Raw genomic sequence first — 27,411 nt, forward strand, 5'->3', positions numbered from 1 at the left:
TTTTATAATTAAAGAGGCTACTCTGCAAACTGTATGAAAAAAGGATGCTCAGTAGAGGCCATCAGGAAAATTCCATGCTCACACAATCACCCCCTGCACCACTTGAACCTACAGGAGTAGTTTATCTTTCATGCGGACCAGCCACTGGAGGCAAAACATGACATTTTGCGAGTACATTACACAACTGTTTTCTGGAAAGACAGCAACACTGAAGATCAGGAATCCTGACTTCCAAAGGGAAGATGCAAAACAGTGTTTATGTACAGGATAACTAACCACATAGCTTTGATAAATACAAACTGAACAGCTACTTGTCTAAACAGAAAAGATGTGAGACTCTTGTAATGAGGATCGGGGCTTTTTTCCTAGTCCTCCCTGAAGTTAATGGTCTGTGGAACAATGCTGTTCTCCAGAGCAGGAAGGGGCCATGGACAGCAGAGACTAGTCAGAAGGAACACAACCCCAATTCATAATGTCCCTAGTTCAGGACAAAGCTCTATTCCAGCCTGCAAGTTTGTCAAACAGGCATTTTATTCTGACAAAAATTAACAGGCTAATTTGGCAAGCCATACCTTTCCCAGTGAAATCAATTATTAGTTGTCAGAGGTTGTCAAAGGGCTGTAAGTAGGGTGTGTATCAGTTAATAGCTCAGGGAAGTAATGCTGTCGCAGCAGCATTTATTGGACCAAGCTGATGAGCTCTTTGAGCAGGTAATGTGAGCTCTGGCCACAAGGAGAGGCTGCTCAGCAATTCCAGTACAGTTTACTTCAACCAATGAACTCTGTGGAGAGAAAGGGTAGAGAATTGTATTCTGATCCTCACTCCTGGCCCAGCCTTTATGATTTCCCACTTCACCTGTCTTTACTTTCCCCATTTGGGAAAAAAAAGAAAAAAAAAAAAAGTCACAATTCTTTCTTTATTTCAGAAAAGTAGAAGGGAAAGTCTCATAGCAAAAAAATCCACAGTATAGCTAACATTCACATGCACAGAACAACACATGCATCAGAACATTCTGCCTCTCTTTCTCCTGTTTAGGTTGGTAGCAACACACACCACAACCAGCATGGTTCAAGCAGCTTGACTACAGATTTGCAAGAACAAAGTGGATGTAATCCCATCAAACGCAAGTCACTGCCAAGACTCTGGTGACAGCAAGCACCTTTTAAGGCTGGAAGTTTAAAACATTTATACCTTTCCTTTCCAGCAGTCTACCCACAGAATATCAACAGTGACTGTGAATGGAATTGTCCACATTTCCCAAAGGGTAGCACATAAAGGGATTTTTTCCTGCTGCCCTTTTGTGCCTTTGTTTTGCTGCTCATGTCAAGGACATGACATGGGAAAGGGAGGAGTAGCCAGGAAATGCTATATGAGCTCTGTTATTACTTTAACTTTGCATTTTCCAATGGGAAACTACGTTGGGGAGGGGAAGAGTCTCACTGGAAGCTTTCCATACTGTAATTCACAGGCTGGCTCCTGAACCTTTCCAAACAAGCTCCCATGATTACCTCCTATTCAATGACTGCCTTTAGTTACCACCTCAGTTGGTTCCTCTTCTCTTAAGAGCTTCCCCTCCACCACTTTATGAATAAATATTATTTCTGTTTTGTTCTAATGTCAGACAAATTCCTTAGCACACCAGCTGTTTCCAGTCAAACCATTTCAAGACATGAATTTATCATTATAAACAAAGACAAATGTAAGTTAATCCAAAGTAAACCAGAGAACTAAAAGCACATTTGCATCATCTACTATACTTACCATATATAAACTATAGTAAGCACAGCTGTATAAATGCATCATTTATCTCCACATCTCACTGTGCAAATTCAAGCCAAGAGGCTACTAATACCAAAATATCCATTACTCATCATTGTCAGGAAGAAGATGCCAACATTGATGCAATGCTGCTAGAGTGCGTCACTTCTGCCATACCCAGCATCTGAGAAGCAGAAAGCTCTACAGAGGGCTTTTTGTTATCCTTAGTGTTTTATTTTTAAATGAGTGTTTTCTAATTGTTTATCTATTGAGGCCATATTCTACAATCAAGGAAAACTGTTACCTTCTAATTTCCTGAGAAGAGAAAATGTTATTTTCCAGTATTTTTCTTTCTAATGCATACCAGCAAAGAACTACGCATCCACTAAGTCCCCTTAGTTTTTCTGCATGATTCTCATCACTGCAGAGGCTTCTGTCCTTGTTTTGTTATCCAAAATAACAAGAGATAGGAAAATTACTTTTTCTTATTCCTGGAGTCACATTCAGGGGGTAGGGACAGGAAATAATACCTTATTAACCCTGTTCATAAAAGCTTACTATTCTATGCAAACAGTTGCCAAGAAAAAAGTCTCAAAGCCTAGTACAGAGTATCAGAGAACCTTTCAGAGAAGATGTGTAGGCATACAATCAATGCACACTGTTTCTGAGGTGGAGTCCTAAATATCTATAAAGGTGGCAAGTGTCCCATCATAAAAACTGTCTTGCAAGAAAACAAATTTTGGATTATTTTTCCTCTGAAGCTCATGTAGGTTGAACTCTCCATCATTATTTTATTAGGATTTTTACCTGGTTAAGAAAAATAAATCAGAAACAGAAAGGAAGTTAATAATAATATAACAATAAGCTTTGCTACAAGCTGTCATATGCTTACAATCTCCACAGTCATGCAGATTCAAGAAGTAATTTATCTGCCTGTTCCCACACTTCCAACTGACACATCTGACTCAGACATTATATGGTGGAAGAAGCAGAAACATGTGTCTGAAAAGATTGGTACTTCCACCAGAAGGTACTAGCTGTGTAAAACACACAGAAGAAATGGAGTTTAATTTTGGTTCATTGGTTGATTGATTTTTTAATCCCCAAAGTTTTCATTTAAGTTTACTATAATGTTTTCATTTTAGGATACACATCTTTCAGCTTCAGATCCTTACAAATATCTATACAGGTTTTATATTAACCACCTCTGCTTTTCTACTCCCCCCTTCAAGGGTATACACTTCTAAGTAATCTCATCTGGTTTAATCCCCCAAAATGGGCATCCCATCTCTTTCTGCACTCTTGCAAAGATCTATGTTTTTTCCTAGCTGAAGACAACAAAGCTTTATCCTCTTAGTCATGGTAGCTGAAGGCAGCACAGGCTCTTTTGCCATAGATAACTATAGAAACCCTTCCTCCATCTCATAATCTGTACAGGCCTGAAAAACAGGAAGCCTATTTAATGGAGTAGTACAGCTGAAGTAATAGGTCCTCAAGAGTGTTACTGATAAGCAGCTTGATAACAGACTAACAATTGAGATGTCTGTAGTCCAAAGGACTAAGAGCCTTTGCAAGATACTTGCAGCACTGTACAACGAGGATGTGCAGAACAGGAAGTGTCCAAGTAACACAGTACAAACTGAACACATGGTGCTGGTAAGGACTAGCATTTGAGAGACTGCTTAGCTTTTGCATAAAAATCAATTAACCAAAAAAACCCTATTAAGTCTGCAAAACAGCATGCAGTAGAAAGTATACGATACAAGATATAAGGAATTAATTAAATGGGAAATATGAATTGGAGTTTTGTGTTTTGCTTCTTCACATCAGTAGGGAGCAACATACTTGCTAGTGCCAGACTTGCTCGCATACCTGAGCAACAAATCCAGTGGCCGAGTTACATGACTGAGCATGAGCAGGGTACAGTGTGGAGGGAGGAACTATCACAATGAATATCCACACAGCTCTCACTTCAGTAGGCCTCTCCCTTTACTCAATACCAAAGCTGCTCAAACCCACTCTCCAGTCAGATCACCTGAAACTCACCTTTCCCATGACTGACATTTCTATATAAGCAAGTACTCTCGGCACCTAGCATTTTCCTAAAGGAACTACTTTAGCCTTCAAATGCACTTTACATGGTCCTCCCTCTACACTGTGGCCACAACAGTGCATCTCTGAATGCTCTGAAGCCCACTCATCATCCTCCTCACTCTCCTCCTTTAAGAACCAGCAGTCAATGAAATCAGTTCCTCTCAGCATTTTCATAAATGAAGTTAGCTCTTTATTGTTTGTAATTTAAAACATTTGATGAAATTAAGTATTATGCTGCCCAAAAGGTCACAATGAGATATCGGTTATCCAACTATCACTATAACTGCAGCTACCACAACTTAGCAGTGCACTGCAGTATACATACCACACTTACCTATTTTAAACTAAAACAAAACCAATTATTGTCAGAGGGTGTATTTTGCTATACATTATACCTGCTTATACCCGATGCTGCAATACAAATGCATTTATACTTGGACGTCCTCTCAAATTAATTTGGACAGCTTACCACAGCCTTCTAAAGAGCTGGCAGATGGTTTGCATACCGTGCAGCCATTAAAACCTCCTACTGTAACCCTCACTGATCCTTCAAGATAAGCATACTCTTATCACATAGGAATTTGTAGAGAGAAAGTCTTCCTAAGGAACTTAAATACCACAGGAAAATACGCCTTTGACTTTGCAAGTAGCAGTTTCCTCCAGGAGGATTTTGTCCATATTGCACAAATGTGTTATTTTCTACCATTTAGAAAATAGTCTTTTAGATGTTGAAAACAGAATGCAGGCAAATGTCACGGGAAAAAACCTCAAGCAGGTATTAAACCCTACCTGGAACCAAATTCTAAGAATAAAAGCAGATGTTAAGCTTCGTGATTCTGTCCTCAAGTAAGACTTACTGGTGGCACATAGTCCTCATCACAGTTGTTCAAAAGTCACCTACACTTTTGACTGTACAGCCTAATAAAATGGGAAGTGGTATGTGCCAGGCTTCCTCCTGAAAAGTAGTAGCAGTAGGAGCAGCACTCCCACTCCAAAAGCTCCAGGATTTGAAGCATGATTTGAGCAACAGTGTCTTACACATTGTGTAAGCAGAGCTTGCACAATGAATTTCTGCAAAACAGCCCATTCATCTAACTGTTCCCATCAATAACTGGAACAACTGGGAGCAGCAAAAAAAAAAAACAAAACATATTTGGGACATAAGTTTGAAGTAAACCTCATATTTATTTTATATAACTTAATTAAGGTTTGGGAAGTTTAACATAACAGCATTTGGAAAATATTAAGGCACTCCAGACAAAGCTTACAATAATATGTGCATTTAGCTAACACGTCTTAATATATGACATTACACAAACATCATGGATATTTACAAGCAAATGTATACAAACCCTTTAGCAGTAACATTAAGCCAGAATTCTCAACAACTGATACACACGAATTCCAAATTTTCTTACACCTTAAGAGCTTGGCTGAATTTTTCTTTACCTTTTTAATAAAAGTGGAGAATACTTTTCTGTCCTGGTATTAGTAAATCTTTGACAGGATAAAACCATGCTGTAGTCTGTTTATGTAAACTAATATGACATAACTGCATTACTTAACCCTTTTGCTAACTGCATTACTTAATCCTGATCCCAAAAATCTAAGTAACTTCTTTTCACTCAAATGGCATTAACACTAACAAAAATTATTTAGTTAGTTAGAACATTGCCTTACCGTGTAAATGCCAATTCTACAAACAGCAAATGAGAGCTGGATACATTCAGACATAGTCTAAAGAAATTAAAACAAAGACATTACCAAGAATGCTATTTATTAAGAATTAGTTTTCTTCCTGTCTCTCCCCTCTCCCCTGAAAGAAACACCTGATGGTATATTCCATTATGTTTCTCCTGTAAGGCTGTATTAAACAAGTTGAGAAAATGCCATATAAATTCAGATTATGCAGATACTTATTACCTTTCATACAGAAGCAGCTACCAAAACCATTGCACTTACTAATTCAGTATTTCATTATAGGCCTCAAATTACCTAATGCTGCCCAAAGTGCCTGGACGCAACATTAACATTTTGCATGCAAGCTTTCGGTCCCATTTATTTTTATCTGCTCTAGTTTAAAAACAACCTGCAAGAGACATATTAATAGAGTGATGTGCTTTTTGGTTCTTAGTGGACTGTAAAGAGCTTCCATGTTTAAATATTATAGTTCTTCTCTCCCTGTATCATCATTTAAATTATCTTCCTCTATATATAAAAATAATGCATATAACTTTACGTTCCCACATTTCTGAAGCCATACTGCTTTAGTTTTCTGAGATTTTCATGTTCAAAATAGAACTTTCTACTGTCTTGAATATTTTATTTAATCTGCTCTTACAGCTGTGAATATCGTATTAAAAGTTTTTACCCTCAACTCGCTCAACTTCCAATCTGTTGTGATGCCACAATTCTATGTCTTCTGCAGTCACCCAGAGAGGCTGAAGATGGACTATGAATTTCTGATGAAACAGATGAAAAACACCTTCTTTAAATAGCATAAAGAAGCCAGAAAATAAACGCAACTCCCCACCACCAATATAAAACCTACTGTAGGTTTGCCATTTTTTCTATACAGTCAGGTACAATAAACCAGGCTTACAATGATTATTCAGAAGAGTAATTGAGAAATTACTTTAAAAAAGGTATTTGAGAAGTCACTGTAGGCAAAAATTCATGCAATCAAGTAGAATATTTTTACTATATGTTTAACAAGTTCACACATCATCTGCATGTATTTTAAGATGTTGAACGTAAAGTGCTGGATGCTACAGACTTCAAACAGTATCAGTGAAAACTTTTTTTTTTTGGCCTCTGCTTTCTACTCCCCCCTTTCAAAAAACTGCAATTGAATTACCATTTAATTAGAATTGTGATTAAAAAATTAAAATAGCAGCTCTTATGAATTATGGGTAATAAAAAAATGTGTAGCAACAGTTTTCTTTTGCTGTAACTGTTAAATTTATATTTTAAACAAAAAATATTTCACTGAACTGTCTGAAAATCAAAAAGTGCAGCACAAAAACCTGAAAGCAAACCTCAACAGCATGGTTGATTTTCTTTTCTTACTGGAAACAACCTAGAATATTATTGCTGACAAGGAAATGCTGCTTCAAAGCACCATTTAAATTGCCAGGATATATTTTCTTTTTTTTTTTTCAGCTTTCAGAACAAACACCCAATTCTATGACTTGTACTCTGAGTTTCCCACAGAAATATAGGAATAGAACTGACTTTGAGAAATGCTATGGTACACAAAGTGGTGGGGTGGGGTTATAAATCATACCCATACCCCTCCTGACAGTATTTGCAGACCTTGTTCCAAAGGTTCCAGGGATGGATGACTTCCCCAAGCAATCTAGTCCAGTCCTTCATTACCCTCCCTACTAGAAAGTTCCCTAATGTTTAACCTGAGTCTGCTGCAATTTAAGCCCATACTTAAACACAGGGTGATACATACAGTGATTTGTATTTTCAGTATCGTGACAGATTCTATGTTGATGGCAGACCCAACTTTATATACAAAGTAAAAGATTATTTCAGGTTGCAAGGCAAGTAAATGTACAGCAGCAAAAAAACATTACAGTTTCTCAATGTATATAGTTTGCTTTTATTCTAGACAACCGCAGCATTATAAATTGTTTTCCTTTTTTAATTTTTGTTCAGTACTTCCAGGCTATACATTCATGGGAGAACTAAGCTGCAGTTCAAATTCCCCAACGAGCACCTGTGGACCCTTGCTTCAGTAGACTAAAGCAAGCTACATCTGTGTTACCTTACTCATCTGTTGCTGGGTTTGCTACTGTTAATATTTTGAAATCAACAAGCTATTACATGGCATGAATCCTAAAATTATCTCCCCCTGCTACTGTCACATACAGTACCAGTGAATGTTTCCCCTGTGCATTTCCCCATGAAATATTAAGCTAATCCTTTCCCCAAGCCTCCAAGATCATGCTTATGCCTATAGTGTTAAAAACATTCATTAATTCCAGTGCTGTTGTTAGCTTCTCTCTTAGATATATTATAGTGTGGCCAGCAGGACTAGGGGAGTGATTGCCCCCTATACTCAGCACTGGTGAGGCCGCACCTCGAATACTTTGTTCAGTTTTGGGCCCCCCACTACAAGAGAGACATTGAGGTGCTGGAGAGTGTCCAGAGAAGGGCAACGAAGCTGGTGAAGGGTCTGGAGCACAAGTCTGATGAGGAGCGGCTGAGGGAACTGGGGTTGTTTAGCCTGGAGAAGCAGAGGCTGAGGGGAGACCTTATCGCTCTCTACAACTACCTGAAAGGAGGGTGTAGTGAGGTGGGTGTCAGTCTCTTCTCCCAAGCAACGAATGATAGGACAAGAGGAAGTGGCCTCAAGTTGCACCAGGGGAGGTTTAGACTGGATATTAGGAAAAATTTATTCACAGGAAGGGTTGTCAAACATTGGACCAGGCTGCCCAGGGAAGTGGTTGAGTCACCACCCCGGAGGTATTTAAAAGACGTGTAGATGTGGTGCTTTGGGACATGGTTTAGCGGTGGTCTTGGCAGTGTTAGGTTTATGGTTGGACTTGATGACCTTAAAGGTCTTTTCCAACCTAAACAGTTATGTGATTCTGTATTCACCCCTCCTCCCACACAAAAATTTACATTCCTCCCAGTATTGTTTCAGTTTAATCACTGAAAGAGTGTCAGGAAATTATTTAAATAATTAGTTGTTTAGTGATACTATCCTACAGCCTATCACTCTGATCACTGAATTACAATATATGTGATAATCTGCTGCTACAATGGAGAATTTATTCTTGATACTTGTAATCTTTCATTACTTTGGTTTTGCAACTCATTTTGCACCATACAATTAGGCAACAAAACAATTGTTGGAGAATTTGCATTTAATTTACTTACAGTTTATTGTTGCTTTCTGAAAGGATTTTACATGGTAAGCATGAAAGCAAAAGAAAAAAATAATGTAAAAATATACCTACAAATATTACGAAAGAAAGACACCTTGTTTGATACAATTCTACAAAGACTTATTCTTAACAGAAGTCACTTAACATGCCTAAAGTGAGAAACGGAGTCATCAGGTCAAATATGTCAAACACAAGCATGCATCTCTGCCAATATGCACCCTTCTGCTTAGGCAAAGGGTCATCTCACAAACATTAAGTAATTTCTCCAGCTGGAAGCTAAACTCATGGCTAACATACATATTTGCACAAAACTTCGTTCTTTTAATCATATGTTGTAAAAACATGACTGTTCATAATGACTTAGAAAGATGTCTGCCTTGCAGCAGTGCAGCCTTTCGTTCACAACGAGCATTTGTTCTGTCCATTTTTTCAAGCATTCAGCCATCAGTACAAATATCAGTACAAAATAATTTCAGTATTTGGTGTTTGAAACAAAAATAACTCATACAGCTCTGATACAGGCACACATTAGTCTGCAACTGCAAAAATTCACTGTTTTAATATCTATATCTTCAGCAAATACTAAATGAAATTTCTACGCATAATACTTAAAAGAGAGCAAATTTTGAAGAGATTAATAGGGCGTGTTCTGCAACTGATCACTTAAAGTTGAAATCACCAAGTTGAAAGCACTAGTCTCAAGAACTTTGCTGGGCAAAAGCAGGGGAGGGATCCTAATCAGCTTCTCGGAAAAGACACAAAAGACTTGACACCTTGCAGGCACTGGTATCCTCAATTCTGCCAACCAACAGAAATACTCACCTTGGCCTCAGCTTGCTTTGCCATAATCCTAAATAAATTATGGCATTAATTATAGTTCCAAGACCACAAAACCAGGAAGCAATATGAGAAAAGGAAGTTGTTGGGTTTTTTTCTGGTGATGTTCCTTTAGTAAAATAAAGATTAAGATGCCCTCCTGCTCATTTATAAAGAAGTAGTCCACCCCAGTAATCACTTGGAATTACTGGACCTTCCAGGCAAAAAGCTTTCCCACCTCCATTCTTATCTGCATCTTTTTAAGTGCATAAGAAATGTGAAAATTAGCAATACAAGTGTAAACAATATGCAGATTTTAAGGTACGTCTATATATGGAGCCCTGAAAGAAATTCTCAGTGCTTATGTGTTTTAAAGAACGTGTTGGTACCCAAAAGCACACAAAACTACGCTACAGTACAGGTGGCAGGAACTTTGACCAGAACTGCTGTTTGCTAAGCTTGTGTACTGAACTCCAAGTAGTAACTCGAAGGCTCCTCTTTCTGCACAAGATATCACAGCCCTCTAGCACATTCCATTAATAACTTTTCGAATTTATACTCTCCAAATTCTTTTTTAATACAGTTCTCAGAGATAAAAGACACACAAAATATTTTCATATTCTCCTTTAATGCTGAATAATTAGATTTTTAAAATACCGACCTTCTCGTACCTAATCATTAGAAAAATAAATCTGAGTTTAGAGACTAGAAGAAACCTGATGCTGATGGAATGGCAATGATATGTGAACAGGAAACAGGACTGGATCCAAGAACTCTCTTGTCATCATAAAAAGTAATCAAGTGGATGCACCAGAGAACAATGGTCTCCCCTCTTTTAGGCAATATTCTCACTAGAACAGTTTTCCATGACTTGTTTCCAGGACTGCAACGGTTCAGACAGTGAAAAGATGCAGATTAGCCCACACAAGATGAATAGCTGCAAGAACAGAATAGACATTTCTCAAGAATTCTGGACCTTTTCTCTAGTCTTGCTGAAACCTGAAATTAAGCAAGTTTCTAGGCAAGAATAAAGCCCTGTGAGATGACTTGCTGTAGAGTGCATCATCACTCTGTACAGGCTGCCAGTTCAGTTTCAGGTTCATGCAGTGATGTGGGCCTTACCTAAAAGTCATAAATTGGTTAGGATACAAATGTTGGAAGGCCAATAGCCTCTGCTCATATGTCAAGGGAGCACCTCCAAGCAGAAGGAACCCTTTAGGTACACATCCTTGGAGCAGATTAAGTATCTTCATAAATCCCTCTGAGTTAAAAAGTCTCACCTCCTATGCAGTCAATGCAATTCTGCTTACACTGGGGAGCACTCCTGGACACCATCCAGAATATCTCCATCTTCTAACTGCAGTTTCCTGTTCTGGAACCAGACCTAGCTGTCCTCTCAGTGAGGAGGGATGGAAGTGTTTAGCACACAGCATAAGCACCAGGGCATACAGGGAATCATATCTCATGGACACATCCTCAGGTACCAGCAATCACAGCTTCAGGATCTCCACAAGCCTACCATCACATCTGAACATCATGTTTAATACCCCCCGCAACGGACCTGTCTTCCAAGACACTGTACAAATTCATAGCCTACTCATTTCGGCCTCCCTAATGTTACTGCACAAGTGAGCCCCACAATTCAACTATACCCATGGGAAAAAGCAGTTCCTGGATTATAACTGTCATCAAGATCTTCTATTGGGAGAAATGACTTCTAGCTTATTTACCCTCTCTTTACGATTTCAAAGATGTCTATACTATTGCCTCCCCACACCATTCAGCTCTCTTCTTCAGACTGAAGGGCTGTAACTATTTAATCCCTCCTTGTATGCAAGCAATTGTTTTCTTTCAATTACTGTGTCATCCTTCTCTGTATCTTCTTCGGTTTTACAATACTCCTTCTGAGATTATGCAACCAGAAATGTAGCATTTAAGACAACAGCAAACCTTGCATTTAAGCAGTGTAAAAGTTTGATTTTTGCTTCTTAATACTCTAAACGTGTTGACAGATGTCTGGGTTAAGATGACATTTTAAAGAAGGATCCTCCTTCCCTCTCCTGAGCACTGATGGTATTTTAGGGCCTATCCCATGCATCTGTACTGTCACGTGACTTCTACCACAAATATATGTAACTTTGCATTTATAAACACTGAATTTCACCTGCCATTTTATTACCAATATCAAAAGGGGTACTATGATTTTTCCCAGGTTCAATATGCACTCTAATATTTGTCTCTGAATCAGCCCATCCAAAGCATACACAGTTTATTCAACTACAAACCTGAAATTCCTTCGTAATCTCTGCATTCTCCTCTCCCTCTTATTCACTGCCAGAGCAGCACTATCAATGCTCATTTATGAAACTTACTATTGACAGTTTACAGAATGATTACTTCATTTTTAATTGCTTCAAAGTTTTTCGTCTCTACTAGAGGCAAAAATCATATAAAGAAAGACTAGGAAGTAGTTGCTGTAAAAGCTAATAAAAACATAGAAAACAGATGCTTCTTCCATCCAAAATGTCGTAACAAGAAAAAAAAACAGATCTGCAAAATCATTTCCCCGTATCAACAGTTCCTACTGTCTCTTGGATGCCATCTTGCTTCCCCACACTCTCCAATGCCAGAAGCTAATGTGGTCTTGTGAACAAATTCTTCTCCTACTGCTCCACCAAAACATACAGCATAAAAACAAAGCATTGTTCAAAAGACTCATGACCTTCCTGCTGTCTGTCCTTATAAGCAACAAAGCTGTAGGGGAGGACTGCATCTAAACATAAGAGGTCTTGTCAGCTAGACTTCCTGCTTTGTGTCTCTTCCTCAGATAGCAGGAAGCTACTTACATCCTCGTGTTGGCAATTAATATAGTCACCTTACCAGGCTGCCAGTGAGACAACAGAAAAGTTCTGTACTCTGAAGAGCTCCAGCATGAGACGAGCCAATCTCTTATTCAACTGCAAATACCCTATTTATGTCCCCAAGGACTTTTATATGGTCAGACAGTTTGCACTTCAGAAAGTTTTGCTGCACACACAGTGAAAAAAAGCAAAACCAACATACTCCAGAATACTATGAGCCAAAACCCAAACAATCACAAGATTTTAACTAGTGCATACGTTTTTTTCCTTACAGCTTCACAGCTGTTTGGGTTCACATTTGTGCTTTTCAGTTTGAAACTTAAAATGTTTCTTTTGTTAATGGAAAGCTGATATTCTCACATAACCACAAAACTTCAGAACTCAGGCTGTAAGAGAATAAACATCACAAGCTGGCAGTATTAAAAAACATGAGCTGATGATACTGACGACAAGCCAAAATGGTAATCAGCATGGGGTATTAGGAGGAATATTCTGTCCTTACTAAATACAGATTTTCTCACTTATTAAAAGCTTGCATTTCTAACCTTTTGTGAAATGCATCACCATGCTGCCTCAAGCTTGGAGCTCTGACTGAAGAATTCAGGAGCAGCACACTGCAGAGCAATATGGGGCCCAACACATATTGCACCCAGGAGTAATTCACAAGGACACTATAGGGCCATGCGTAACAAACACAGACTACCACATTTTCAGAAACTGGGACACATTTTTTTGATGTAATAACATCCACCACTCCAATGCAATCCTCATCATGGAAAAGGCAAAATGGTAATTTGATTACCATTTTGTAATTTCATTTTAAACGTGCTAATTCACTTGTTTCTTCAGTGTTTGTATGTGAAAAGAATGAAATTTCTGGCACTGCAATACTCCTGTGACTTCACAGAATCTTGTGCTAGAAATTATAATCACATTAAGGCATTCTTTTGTGTTCCCAAGGAAGCTGTATCAAATTTCACTGTTTGTAACAGCAACCTTTGAATCAAAAGTTTACCTGGGAAATTCAGTAATGCTTCCTATTGCAGGATGAGCAAATACAGCATTCGACTTTTACCTTCTGCAAAGGAATTCTACACTTCTGCTTGCTAGCCTATCTTCAGCCAGGTAATTTCCAGTGAGTTAAGTCATCACTATTTTTATTTTTATTAACCTTTCTATATGGGTGACTACATCTTTCATTCAGCAAAAACTGTTTGAAATACTGGCTAGGTAGATTCTACCAAGGAGGAGGATTTGTTTTCCAGAGCACCTCTCTTCCAGGTCTTCAACCAGATCAGGTTCTTGAACTCCCAAACTTACGTAAATCAGAGCATGCTCATTCAGGGGAGGTTATCTCCCAGAACTGATACCATTTGCTCTTCCCAGTTGATTTAGATTTGAATATTATGCTTCATAGAGCTGAAATACCAGCAGGAACCTAGCCACAACAACTTCCTTGGGTGAAGGTCTCAAAAGTTTGGTTTGGGTTTCTTTGTACATTGCTATGCTGATGCAGAAAGCAGTAAGAAGCAGCAGCACTCTCACTTCCAATTAAGTGACCCTGGCTATGTATATAACAGCAAGTAGTGCAGCACAGCAAGAGCTGATGCTGAAGGCCAAGTATTCATACTATGTACTTCAGGCGTTTTGCTTCAGACTAGTGCTGATCTGGTCCTGTGGGCTGAAAACCCATTAGTTGAGTGTATCTTCCAGTCTGGTTTCACCTGAAAAATATCAAGTTCATGTGATCTGTGATCACTCTGAAATGCAAACCTATGTACAGTAAGTAGTGGTAACTAAGATTCACTTCAAAAATTTTCATCTGATCCAAACGTTAACAGAGTTGCATGCACCCTGTACACTAGTTGATCTTACACTTGTTAGTTGCCTTCTTTCCTGCGTTCAGCTATATCTTCATCTTGAAACAACTGTCAGACCCCTCATCCTTGTGCCTAATCAGCTTTCCAAACTCAAGGAGGGATAGTATCTAAAGATATAAGTCATTGTGCTCTACAGAGGGTGTAAAATGTCAAAGATATTATAGCTGATAGACCAGTCAACAGACAGCCCAAATAATCCCTATAGTTACATGACAAAAGACAAAATTCATATGAGAGGGATGTTTAGCAAATGGTAAGAGGGCAAGGCTACATAGACCTTTGTGGCTCATGTTGCAGGTGATACATCAAACACCTGTACATGCCTCAGAGGAAAAATCCAGGGTTCCTAGTACGGACCTTCCCCCATCTTTCCTTATTCAAAGAACAGAAGCTACTGGTTTACAAAGTTTCAGTGAAGTAAGATTCTAACCTTCAAACAGATGCCTCCATAATGCCATTTGTAGTGTAAGAAAGAATGTTTTCTATGGCCTGCAGATACCAGACAACGTAACAGCCAACAGCAATGGAAAGACAGGATTTGAAGTAGATCAGAACCATTAAGTGATCATGATCTATCCTGTATTACCGCTTTCCAAATCAAACCTGTCCCATTAAATTAAAGAGTCCAACTAAATAAAAGGGAAGGTCTTAAAGGTAAGCTGTCCAAGAAAGAAAAGTTGCTCAGAAAGGTTTTTTTTTCTTTTATTATCACCTAATGTTTTTAAGAACACCACAGCTTGGTATATGCAGCTTTCCCCAGTCAAGAAAGACTTTGCCTGAACGCTAACTATCCAGAACTTGCGGTCAAGACCGTTCAGAAACTAAGAAACTCTGAAGTCACTTCAAGGCCTATTCATATAAAATTTGAAAATTTAGTTCAATTTACTCAAAAACTACCCAAATTTTAGCTTCTGTGTGCACACACACAGAAGTAAAATAGTTCGCAACAGCTAACAAATGTACAAAGAATCGAAAAAATCCAAACTTCTTATAGTTAAAAGAACAATCCCAAACAAAGCAACAAGGATTCTACCGTTCTAAGAGTGTACACTCTCTTGACTTTGAAATACTCATGTTCATGCTTAACTTTCAAGGAGAAGGGGGAAAAAAAAAAACCCACAGAAAAAAAAAAATCACTGCAGCTGATGTGGTTGTTCTTGCAGTAAGTGTTATCTTCCATTTCAGGTTGGAATATAGTCTTCATTACCTGCCCAAGAAACATTTTTATATGCAACTACATAGTATAGGATACAATTTAAGGACAAGCTATCATATTAAAAATGCTAAATATACAAAATTAAACAGGTTATCAAATTTACCTTACAAGCTCTCAGTGCCATATAAGGTCTCTTCTTTTTTTGTGGTCACACTGATTCAATTTTCTACATCATCCTCTAAGGTAGCTTTTAAAAGCTCTACACAGATCAGGCTGATACATGCAACTGTTCAGTGTCAGATCCTTATCTAGTGCAGAGGATGCCACTGAAGTATATTGTGAAAGTCTACTCAGCAGCTTAAAATTTGCATTGCAAGTATCACATAAGAAAACCTGAAGTATTGCTATTGTTTCCCCACAAGTTCTCCAAGCAAAAAATGCAAGACTGATCACATGCCATGCTTTTCACAAGATGCATCATGCGATAATTTCTTAAATTAAGCATAGTCTCCTGAACATAGGCCAGCCAACACCAGTCTATGTATGCACTATAATCCTTCCAGACACAATGCAGCAAGAATGAAGCAGAATAAGGTTGCAGATACACTACAGGATTACGCAGTCACAAAAATCTACAAATCCACATTGATGCAGCTGTGTTCACATAGTATGTTTTAAAGGAGATAACTTCAATACAAGAATAAACTGTATGAGTAAAAGGTGCCTCTAAATGAGTGAAGATGCATTCTCTTCTAGAGGTTGAACCTGGTTTAGCTATGTTTATTAAAAAAAAAAAAACCACCACAAAAAACCACACCACTTCTAACACCATAATTATATCAATACAAAAATAAAAGAGGCACCAGGCTCAAGAGCCTCTTCTAGCTATTAAAGATACAGGGGCCAATGCTACTCTTCTGTTACAATGCAAAACCAGACCAGAGCGCCACAGAAGACAGTCTTCTAATACCAATGCTTTATCAAATGGCATAAACCATAAATCAAGGATCACACTGTAAGTAGGAGAGGTCCTACACAGGTTCTGGGTATCTACCCATACAAGCGTCAGGGCCATAGTCTAAGCTGGCTCCAATTGATTTGGCTTGAGCAGGTTTTGAGCATTTTCAGTAGCCTGCTGATATTAGCAGGTGCTGCAGATGTTCAGTATTTCTTCAGATCAGCTCCTTGAAGGAGAAAAAAGTCTCCATCAACGTAGGCCCTATCCAGGAAAAATCAGGAAAAGAACCTTCCTATGCAAGTCTGGGAAGAGCTAGCTGAGGGTAGACTCCTTGTCAAGAGGGAATGACTCCTGAGTCCATGCTGCAGCAAACCAGTGACCTCAGTTATCCTAGCCTCCTTCCACTAAACTCCCTCATTCAGCCCCACTGCTAACCAAAACTTTGTCTAATGCTCTGTCAAGGGACTACTGCAGCCAGAAACAACTGCATCCTTTGCCCTGCTGTCTGCTTCATGCTAAAGGCAGAGGAGAAAACCTCACTGCCTGCAGGCTGGGACACAGGTGCCCAACATGCGGAACCAGCAAAGGGTCCTTCTGCTTAAGTTCTGAAGCCCACATAAGTGCAAGATCCCAACATATATGCATAAACCACAAAATTCCTTAACATGTACAGCTTTTTGCTGCTGCTGTTATGAAAATAATGAGGTGGTTGTTCTATATCTATAGGTTAACGTCCATAGTATAACTGCAAGTCTTGCATAAATAAAGAGTAGGCCCTTCTTCACACTAGGGCAGACTGTGGCAACACCTTGGTCCTCCAGGCTGAAAGTGGGCTATAGACAACTAGTTCCCTAACTCACCACCACCAATTCTTTTTGTCAGAGCAGACTTTCTACGGTGCTTGAACCTGCTGTTCATTACCAAAAAGAGCCATTCCATCTACTACCATTAATAGAGAAAGGCAAAGGAGGACCAATCTCCTGCATTTGGTGAAGATGAGGACTGGAAGGGGAAGTCCTCTGCACAAATGCATGAGAAAATATTTGAACTGCCATACAGAATTTGTTTTCTTTCCAAGTTATACACAGATGCAAAAAATTAAAAACTTTCCTATTTTTTTCTCCTTTGGTTTAAAAGAGTTGATGTCAGTTGCAACAAGTATTCCAAAGATTAAGGGCCTCCTAGTGTATAAGAAGGATGGAAACCCCAGCAACAAGTGCCAGTCAGTGATAGATGAAGGCATCTTGGATTGTCCTGGAGGACCAGTGGGCCAGCACCTTGTCTAAACTACTATCCTCAACCCCTGGCCTTCACCATCTATAAAAAATAACTTGGCTGATCTGTAACAACTTCTACATCAAAAGAATCCTTTGTGTTTCGTATAGCACTATAACATGCACTGCGAAATTGATGAGGCCTTGAGAAAGTCTGTCTTCAGAGATAGTCCCTGATACAAAAGAAAGAGTAAGCAAAAATTGCATGAACACTCAGGATATCTTATCCTGAAGATTGACTTTTTCTAGAGACGGCACCGAAGAAGGTCATTACCAACACAACAGAAAAGAGGGAAAGGATCAACTGAAGAAAAAAAGTAAGGGAAAAAAATTGTAGAGCTATTTAATCCCCTCCTCCCTTTACTTAATACAAAAACATGCTCTCAGTTTCCAAGGCTTATTAAATTTATTGTTTTCAGAGTGGCTGGCCTTCCACACAACAGCCTGTAGCAGTCACAAAGGTTAATGCAAGCATTTAAAAAAGTACATGATGGCCAGTTTCATCTGGATATAAGTTTATAAAGGAAAAAAAATCTAAGAAACAGCTCCAGGCTCTCAAGGAGCTACAAGGCTGCACTTGGCACACAGCAAGTTTATTATTGGTATTTCATTAACTAGGTTGTTAAAGAGAAGTCTGCCTACCATTTCTGCCACACAGGACTCATTTTCTATTCTCTCTCTGTTATTCGAACTCAGGAAGGAAAGCCTAAAACATTTTTTTGGTATAAAGCTGAAAATCCAAAAATAAATCTAAGCTACATGGACACAAGAATAATATTTAAGTGAATATTTAATATATTTCTGATTTAGTTAATTTCATCATCAGAGAAGGCAACGTTGGCCACTGCATGCAGCTCGCATCTCAATACGGCAAATCTTCAAAGCAATTGGCTAAAGAGAGCATCTCCTGAGATTTTGTTGACTGGTTGATGAACCTCTCTTGAAAGCCTACACCCACACGCATCTCACATGAAGACACTGGAAAGGTGTCTGAAGTTTGCGACTCCAGATACGTCCTGACTGGTTGCACCAGACACCAACAGCAAAAAGGGGTGGCCAGAAGAGCCCTTCTCCTTACTGCCCAGCTGACTCTTCGCAGCACTTCGCAACGAAGGAGGGGGCACGGTTTATAGGCTAGCGCTCAAAGCAACAAAACTTGAGAGATGGCATGGGCCCGTTACGCTCTCCTGCTGTTGTGTTGAAAAGGCCAGGTGAGCAGGTACCGTTCTAAAATAAAGGCATCAGCTCCCTACCTAGCCGTGCCACAGGGTTTACTTGCCGAGTGTTGGCCGGTGAGCCTGAACGCCAGCCACGGCCCCAGCCTGAAGTGCGCGCCTGCGATACGATCTCTTGCAGGCGAATGAAGCCAATATTCATTAAAGAGCAATAAACGTTACCCCTGAATGCCAGCTGCCTGGGCGCAGGGCTGATCCCGCCCAGGGTGACAATTTAGTTCATTCAAGCGTACCCTAAGCTCATGCATTTAGGAAAAAAACAGCGACCCGGGTCAGGGCTTTAGCCACCTAATAGCGGCCAAATGAGCGGGGCCGCCGCACGCTTCAGCGGAACGCTACCGGTTTATCGCCCTTTAACAGCCCGGAGGGCCGGGGGAAGGCAGCGCGGCCGGGCCCGGCTGCCCCCCGCCCCACCTGCCCCCTCCACACCCCCTCCCCGCCGGGGACGCCGCCTCAGCCGCGGCGCGCTCGGTAAGATGTCCGACGGGCCGGCGGCGGGGGGCGGCGCGGCGGGGGGCGCCCCACTCCCACTGGGGGACCTACCAGGTAATCCATGTGCCGGGTGGCGCCGGGCGCCGCGCTGCCGAGGAGGTCTCCGGGGCCGCGGGCGCCCGCCCGGCTGTCAGCGGCGCTGGGCCACCGGGAGCCCCGCCGTCAGGGGGAGCGGCGCTTCCTGCCACCGCCTGGGCGGCGCGGGGGGCTCGGCCGCCGCCGCAAGGTGCAGGGCCGGGGGAGGCTCGGTCGCCACCGCCCCGAGGGCCAGCGGAGGGTCCGGGGGCGCCCGCGCTGCCCCGGCAGCGCTGTCAGAGCCGCCCGCTGCTGCTGCGGCTGCCGCTGCCGCTGCCGCCGCCCGCACCTCAGCGCGCCGCAGCGCCCTGCGCGCGCGGAGGGGGGAGGGGCGTGGGGCGGGAGGAGGGGCGCGCGGCGGCGGCGGGGCGCGCGGCGGGCGGGCGGGCCCGGCACAGCCAACCCCAGGCCGGCACCCGCCGCGCCCCAGCGCTCGCCAGCTGCCGGAGGCCCCGCCCCGCCCCGCGCGACGTCGCTATCAGCTGATCGCACACGTGGGGCGCGAGGAGGACGCTCTTAAAGGCGTACGCGCCCGGCGGGGCCCAGGGAACTCCGGCGGCGGCGCTGCGGGTGGGGGCGCCGGCTCCTGCCCCCGCCCGGCCCCCGCCCCCGCCCTGGGAAGGCGACTGGGCCTTCCACCTAGGCGGGGCAGCTGCCTGGTCAGTGCGGGGCGAGGGGCGCGTTGGAGCCGGCTCCGTCGCGGGAGGAGGAGCGGGGTGAGCCCGCAGGCTCCGGCTGCCGGCCGCGCCGGAGGTGCTGCCCTGCTCCGCGCTGAGGGGTCTCCTCCGCTGGCCTCTGGGGCAGAGGGGAGCAGGCTCCCAGGCCAGGCGGGGGGGTACCCCTCCGGCTGGCGCTTGTCACGCGTGGCCTAAGCGGAGTCGCGGGTGGCGCTGGCAGGACCGGCCCGTGCCGGGGGGTGCCTGCGGCCGGCCCGCAGGCCGCGGCGGGCCGCGCCGGTGGGAGCCCGCACCTCCGCGCTCTGCCTGCCCCCGGCGCCCGGCGGTTTTGAACCGGAGCAGGAGGAGCCCCGCCGCGGGTGCCCCGGCGTCGCGCTGCGGCCGGCCCGCTCTGGGGTGGGGGGGGGGGGGGGGGCAGCGGCCCTGCACCGCCCGCAGCCGCTCGGTGGCCGAGGGAGCGCCCTGGGAGCAGGGGGGTTCCCCGCCCCGCGGAGAGAGCGGTCCGGCTTGCCAGTGCTGTCTAGTTCCTGATGGGCAGGGACAGGAGTTTCGTTATTAACCTCAGTAGGAACAAGCTCTTGTCGGGAGGGACCAGCGTAGCTAAACCACACTCAGCAGCAGCTGCGAGTAAACCTATTTCTGAGAAATTTGATGTAGGCAGGTAGGAAGTTTATCATCTTTATCCTATAGCATAATTCCCCCAACTACCTGTGAAAGCAACGCTGGTGTCTTGTCCTGCAAGCTGACATCTGACCCATAGGATTCTCCACAAACTTGTAATGTTAGCAGTAACACCTGTCTTGCTGGAGAAATGGAAGGAAACTTCTCAGTGTGACTGTGCAAAAGGAAATCTAGAAAGACAGCATCAAGTGAGATAATTTTTTAAAATCCCACAGTGTAATAAAAAGCATTGCAAAAGTAGGAAAGGAGCAAAGAGGAAAGGACTAAACGAGGATTCAGGAGCAAACAGGAATGTGTATTTGTAAGGATATTAGTAAGCAGTTGGTCTACATGTAGTAGACTAGGGTGAGGGAAGTGTAATTGCAATTGCTGCTCTGATTTTTGTAATGAATTAAGGCCTGTTGCAAGCAGGCTCAGTTACAACATCCAGTCAGTGTCAGAGAGTGTTAATAAGGTGTTCCCCCCATCGGCTCAAAAGGCAGATAGTTCTTGCCAATGGATAATTCATTTTCCTCATGTATCTAGTCTAGAAAAAACTTGCTTCCTTTGACCCTCCTTACTTTGGGAATCAATGTCAAATACAGCTGCATAGCAGATAAAACTTAATTTAGATGAGTACAAATTAACTTGTTTACTTTGAATCATTAAGAAATGTGCTAATTTTAGTATTTTAATAGCTAAGGGGTGGAAGGAGGGATACAGGCTTGGCCCTTCCTGCTATTCAGTATTCTGACTGTTTTCTCTGTAGTCACAGCCATTGCTGGCAACTTTCTGCTGATCATGAGATGTCCTTTTGACAGCGGGAACTACAGGGTGAACAGAGGTGGCTAAAGTACTCCTCTCAATAATTCAACAAGGGAGCTGCAAGAAACACTGATGTCATCATTCTTCTTCTGTCATTGCGTGTGATTTTTAACATTTTGCAGTGCTTTCCCCTTAACCTTTAAAACCCTTTATTTCTTCTATTTTTAGCAGCAGTAATACATCATTCTTGAGACTTGCTGCCTTTAGACACTTCTCTAAATGAAGGGTGACTGGAAGAGAATCTAAAGGAGAGCATCAAGAGCAAGCAGAGATTTCAGAACTGTTTCCTATGAGAGTAATGGGAAAGGACTGGGAATTACTTCTTCTAGAGCTGATTGAGGGGAAAAAAGAATCCATATGTAGAGAGTTCCTGCAGAGAGGATGTTGTGATGGGAAAAGAAGTGATTTGCTTGCATTGCAGTGAGGCAGATTTAGGTCAGGCACTGGAAAACACTTTAATGGGAAGGATAATCAAGCATGGACAGACATCACAACCAAAAGTAGTAGAATTTCTGAGAGTGGTTATGAGTTACATAAACATTTCTCAGGTTTGGCTTAGTTAGCACTGATATAGATCTGGAGAAAACGAACTAGAAGACCCTTCTGCTTTATATGAATCTGATATATCTGATTATGAAGATGCAATGTGTTTATACATGCAGAAAAAATACTTATTCCCAAATGACTATTTTACACATGCAATTTTCTTTCTAGCTTACAAACTAAGTCCTCATGAGCTGAACAGAACATCAGTTTACAAAATCAGAAAAATTCTAATGTATACACTGCAAATCCCACAGGCTTGGTTGAGAGAGAAACCAAGCCTCAGCTTAGATATTAGTCATCCTGTTCACTATAAACACACGAGTAATGACTGTGTAGCCTTATGGTGCATTCTTTTTATGACATAAAGTGAAGATTAACATTGAACAATAGCAGAATGTAAGCAGAATACAAGTCCTACAACACATGCCTTCTAGCCTACATAGCAGTCAACATGTTGCTGAGATTTTTCTAGCAAGTCCTGTAGGATTTCTTTCATCTAAAAAGAAGTTCAATTTTTTATTGGAATATATACCTAATGCAGTGTTAGCTATCTTCATAAAGAAGCTTGTCAGCAGGAACCAACATGTCAAGATAGAAGGGAAAAGATCAAAGTATTCTAATGGGGCAAAACTTCATGCGGTGGCTATTAGGTAATAACTCTGGTTCCAAAAAGTGAAGTGAGATTCTTCACAGAAGTGTGAGTGTATCTTCAGTTAAATCCTGCTGCAAAAATTATTTCTGTAAAACTTGAAAAATAATCAATCTTGGACTCAGGCTTTGACCCCTAGAAGTGCTGAGCACAACATTTATCATCTATTGTTCATGCCAGTGCAATTTAATGAGTTTGAACATTTTAACCTATGATTGCCACCTGCCAAATTCAAGGTTTTGTGGCACTAGCAGTCAACAAACTCTGAAGGTGGAATTGATGTAAAATGTACTTTTTCATTAATAGATATTAGCAAAATGGGAATTTAAAAAGTAAATACCAGTGACTATGCCTATTTCCAAACATACCTGAATGGAATTAGTAGGGTTTTTTTCAGAATTGTATAGTCAGCTGTATTGATACAAGTTGTCCAGCAAGCATTATCTTGGAAAACAACTTGAGGGACAGGTATACTTTAGTATACCTTTTAGTCTGACCACTTTAATTTCTGGTCTCATTAGTTAAATAGATTCTGGCAAAGATGCTTGTATAGAAGTCCTGCAGAAAGCAGTGCTATTCATTTAGTAGCAGTACATCGGAACAGTGTGGCCAGTGTTCCTACATCATGGTTTGAATGGCCTAAACGCTGGATGTTTTATAAAAGGTGCCCTCAAGCAAAGAGACCTAGCAGTATATCAGTGATTGGGACAATCTAAACCACTTCGCCACATCAGAATAACTTCATTCATTGAGAGAACAAAGTGCATGGTATGTTTGTTCTCCCCTTGCTCCCCCTATCCCGCCCAATTGCCTTACTTTTTAATAACCTTAGGTGAAAGGCAACTGACTTTTGTTTATTAGCAAGAAGGTCCTTGTACTAATCTTCAGTTTTTACTGATATGAGGTGCCCAGATAGGTCTGTTTAAGAAGCTTAATTACAGAAAAAAAAATTACCCTTTTAATTAAAGTTAGGAGACAGAGGTAAAGCATTCAATATCTCTGGAAGTACTGAAAGAGACTACCTTACTCATATTGTATTATGTTTCAACATTCAGTTTTCCATGGTACCAGGCTGTTACAGAAGGCATACATAAACTCTCATCTTGGCAAGTCATAGGATAGTTAGCAGCAGGAAAGCAAAACATTTTAACATGTAGCTTCATGTTAATACCATATCCTTACTCTAGAATAATAAAATCTGTAGAGAAAAGCCTCACATAAAAATATGGACCACTTTGATGCGGAATACTCATACAGTAATGTAAATGCTCCCATATGCTACAAAATCCCCTTATTGGGCATGGCTAGAAATTTAGACTGGGATGCCTTAAAATATACAAATTGTGGTTAGTTCAAAAAGACGATGTATAAAACAGTCTCCAAATTCACTGGCAGAACAGACAAGAAGCTGGAGATAAGAAGTAAGACTAGTTAGAGGAGTTCTGAGGTTCAGCAGCTGGAAAACTGATGGAAAAAAAGTATTTGAATGGTCTAATGGTAATAGATTTCTAAGTATAAATTTTAACAGTAAATGTGTGTGGCCAATTGTCACCAAAAGTATTTCCTAGAAAGATCCAGAAGGGCATAAAAATGGAAAAAGACCTGGGCATAGAAATCAAAGAATGGGTTTTTTTCATAGGGAGAGCTTGAGTATTAAATAAGAGGCCAAGAGCAGTCTGCAGTTGTAGTTGCAGCTCTAATTTCAGTAAGCGACTTGGAGCCTGCAGTTAAACAAACTCATGTAACTGTTACCAGCAAATGGAGAAGCTGCTCTAAGTAAATAAAACTTGAAGCAATTTGCAATTCTTTATCTGATATATTGGCAAATGTCAACAAGCAGAGATACTACAGGCAAAGGTGAATGAACGCAATGGGAGAAGCAAGAACTCTCAGTCAAAAATCTTCTCTTCCTCTTTGTGCTCTGGTGCTTTGCTACCTTCTGACATTATGGTCACCATGTGTGCTATGGTTAGGTATTTTTCCTACAAAAGAACACGTGGATATGAAAGCAAGCAAGTAGATTTTGAAAAAGATTTTTCACCTTTTCTCCTCCATTTTCTTGTTTCCTGATATATTTGTCCTTTAGGTAACCTTACTGGCAAAATAACAACAGGCAGTCTAAAAGCAAAGATTAATGGTAAAAAAGGTCAAAAGTAGAAACCAGTTTCTGACTGTAGTTACACAGATATAAATTTAGTATAATTTGAATGAATAATTAATTTAAACCTATGGGATAAAGTAATTGTAATATTACAGTTGATTTTATATAGGTTATTTACTCTTCCCTGTACACCAAAAATGTTACTATTGGTAAAGTAATGCAAGAAGATTTGCATGAAGAAATTTGAACAGATTAGTCAATAGATTATATTGTTGAGCAGACTGGAAATTACATATTATATTTTTTCATTTCTATGTCACCCCAGCCCAAGTTGGTAGTGCTGTGGACTCATTTTTCATTTCATGACTCTTCAATGGAAGGTCATGAAACAGTCCCACAGCAATAAAAGCAATAGTTAAAAGTCGTAGTCCTAAACTGGCCACTTTGTTTGAATTATTTGCAGAGTTGGATGACTAAATGATCACAGATAGGGAACCTCCCTTGGTAGCAGGGGTTCTGTGTTTAAGAAACTGTGGAATTTGGAAGGGCTAGATTTAGGGCTTTAGGGTTTCTTCTCATACACATTTAACAAAGCATTTGACTTTTCTTCGCTTGGTTTCTTTTTTGTGAAATGTACAAAATAGTGTTTTCCTATGGCAAGGTGTTGTGAAGATTTAAAAAAAAAACAAGTCACAGTTGTAATCTGTTTTAACCATCTACTGCTTGGAGCCCTGTGGAAATACCTTGAAGAGATGGATTAGAAGTTGTACCTTCATCTCCGTGCTGAGAATCAACAAGGAGGCAAACACTAAGAAACCTAGTCACGTTCCACATAATTTCTAGCTTTCTGGAATGAGCTGAACCTTTGGATTTTTGTGACTTCAGTGTGGTACATTTTATGAGGATTACAGTTCCAATTAAAGTTTGTAATACATTTGTTTCTAGTGTGAATATTGTTTACAGAGTATTCAAATATTTATCTCTCATGTTCAGATTGTTTTGCCTTTTTACTGAATAAATAAATGGAAGTAATACAGTTACACTATGGTCTTTGCTCTAGTGTTAACATGCGAAGACATGTTTTCATCTGTAGCCTTTTCTTTTGTTTTTGACCACATGGTGAGAACTCTGTTAGGCCAGAATTACACTTGTATTCCAAATTTACCTATAAAAACATTAGAGAGACAATATTCTGTCTCTTTCAAACTACAAAATGTGCTAGTTTTGGATCCACTTCTTAAAGCTTTCCACCCTCCCATTTGGTCTTAGAAAATTCTTCATATTTTCAGAACTACTTCTGTGAAAAAAATGCCATTGCATTACTAAAAGACAATATATCTTGACCTACATAATACCTCTGTTGTGTTTGGAGATTAACAAAGCCCATCCCATAGGTCTGCCTGTCCAAAGGAGAGGAAGGTGATGCCTCAAGTAAAGCTGTGCAAAGACCTGGAACACGTGTCTGGCTGTTGCCAGCATCAGTCCTTCTCTTCACTCTAAAGGAGCAAGATTCAATAATGGCACATATGAATTGCTGAGAAGAAATATGAAGTCTCAAAGCAAGTGAAAGAACAGATAATTCTGAAACAAAAGAAATTGCATTTTGCTTATGACCTTGTATTTCATATTTATATTCAACATGTTAACCCATCTCATATCCTTCAGCTTTGTATCTTCCTTAACAGTCACGTCTTCCCGGGAAGTCGGTATGACTACAAACCTGTACAACTAAACTTTGCTTGTAGTCTAAATACAGCATATATTAAGAATATGCTCAGCAAAGCATTGCAGCTATCAGTGGAAATGACCATGTCATCCTTTGTTGGAAATAATGAACACCAGATAAAAAGTCTCGGTGGTTGAAGTTTTTCTACATTTTAACTTACTTTGTTTCTGAATCTTAAATGAAAAGCAAAAAGCCTTTTAGCAAAAAGGATAAAATAAATGTCAAAATGGGTAACAAATAATTTGTTGGTATGTATATACCTTTATGGCAGAAACGAAGCCAGGTTTTAGCCTTGTCTAGGCAGTACATTAAGAAGAGAAAGGACAAAGTAGTAACACATGCCTTAGAGTTTGGACTCCAGTTACCAGTTCACACAAAAGTAATTCTTTTACTTTTGTAATCCAGGCTAGCTAATTTAAGCTATGCAGGCATGTGAACACAAGTTATAATTAAACCTGCATTTTGTTATGTAGCATATCCTTAGGAGCCCTTTTTTTCTTTAAAGCATGTCCTAAAGTCCTACTGACTAAAGCGTGCTTAACTGCTTTGCTGCACATTCCTGATGAATTAAAGTATGTAACTAATGATAAGGCACACATATCAACATATAGCTGAAACAGGATTAAAAAGCAATATCAGAGCATAAGACTCTGGAAGCAAAATCTGAGGTACAGATATCAGTGCCTCAAGAAATCATAACAAGCCTGGAACAATACCAGTCCAGAAG

General features: G+C 40.8%; 1 protein-coding gene across 4 annotated transcripts in view; it reads right to left on the minus strand.

The window, feature by feature from the left end:
* Nucleotides 1–19,877, minus strand: part of ARL15 (ARF like GTPase 15) — a 229,800-nt gene extending 209,923 nt beyond the window's left edge. For 2 of the 4 annotated variants that reach the window (XM_072860013.1, XM_072860014.1), the window contains exons 1-3: nt 19,477–19,877; nt 6,224–6,314; nt 5,533–5,589 (exon numbers count right to left, since the gene is read on the minus strand). In XM_072860013.1, the coding sequence (XP_072716114.1) occupies nt 5,533–5,586 (54 nt within the window). In that variant the 5' untranslated portion in view covers nt 5,587–5,589; nt 6,224–6,314; nt 19,477–19,877. The remainder of the gene's footprint in view (nt 1–5,532; nt 5,590–6,223; nt 6,315–19,476) is intronic. The other 2 variants (XM_072860010.1, XM_072860012.1) reach the window with 2 other exon arrangements.
* Between the last annotated feature and the right edge of the window lie 7,534 nt (nt 19,878–27,411).

Source organism: Ciconia boyciana, chromosome 4 (assembly GCF_034638445.1).
Source record: "Ciconia boyciana chromosome 4, ASM3463844v1, whole genome shotgun sequence".
NCBI lineage: Eukaryota > Metazoa > Chordata > Aves > Ciconiiformes > Ciconiidae > Ciconia > Ciconia boyciana.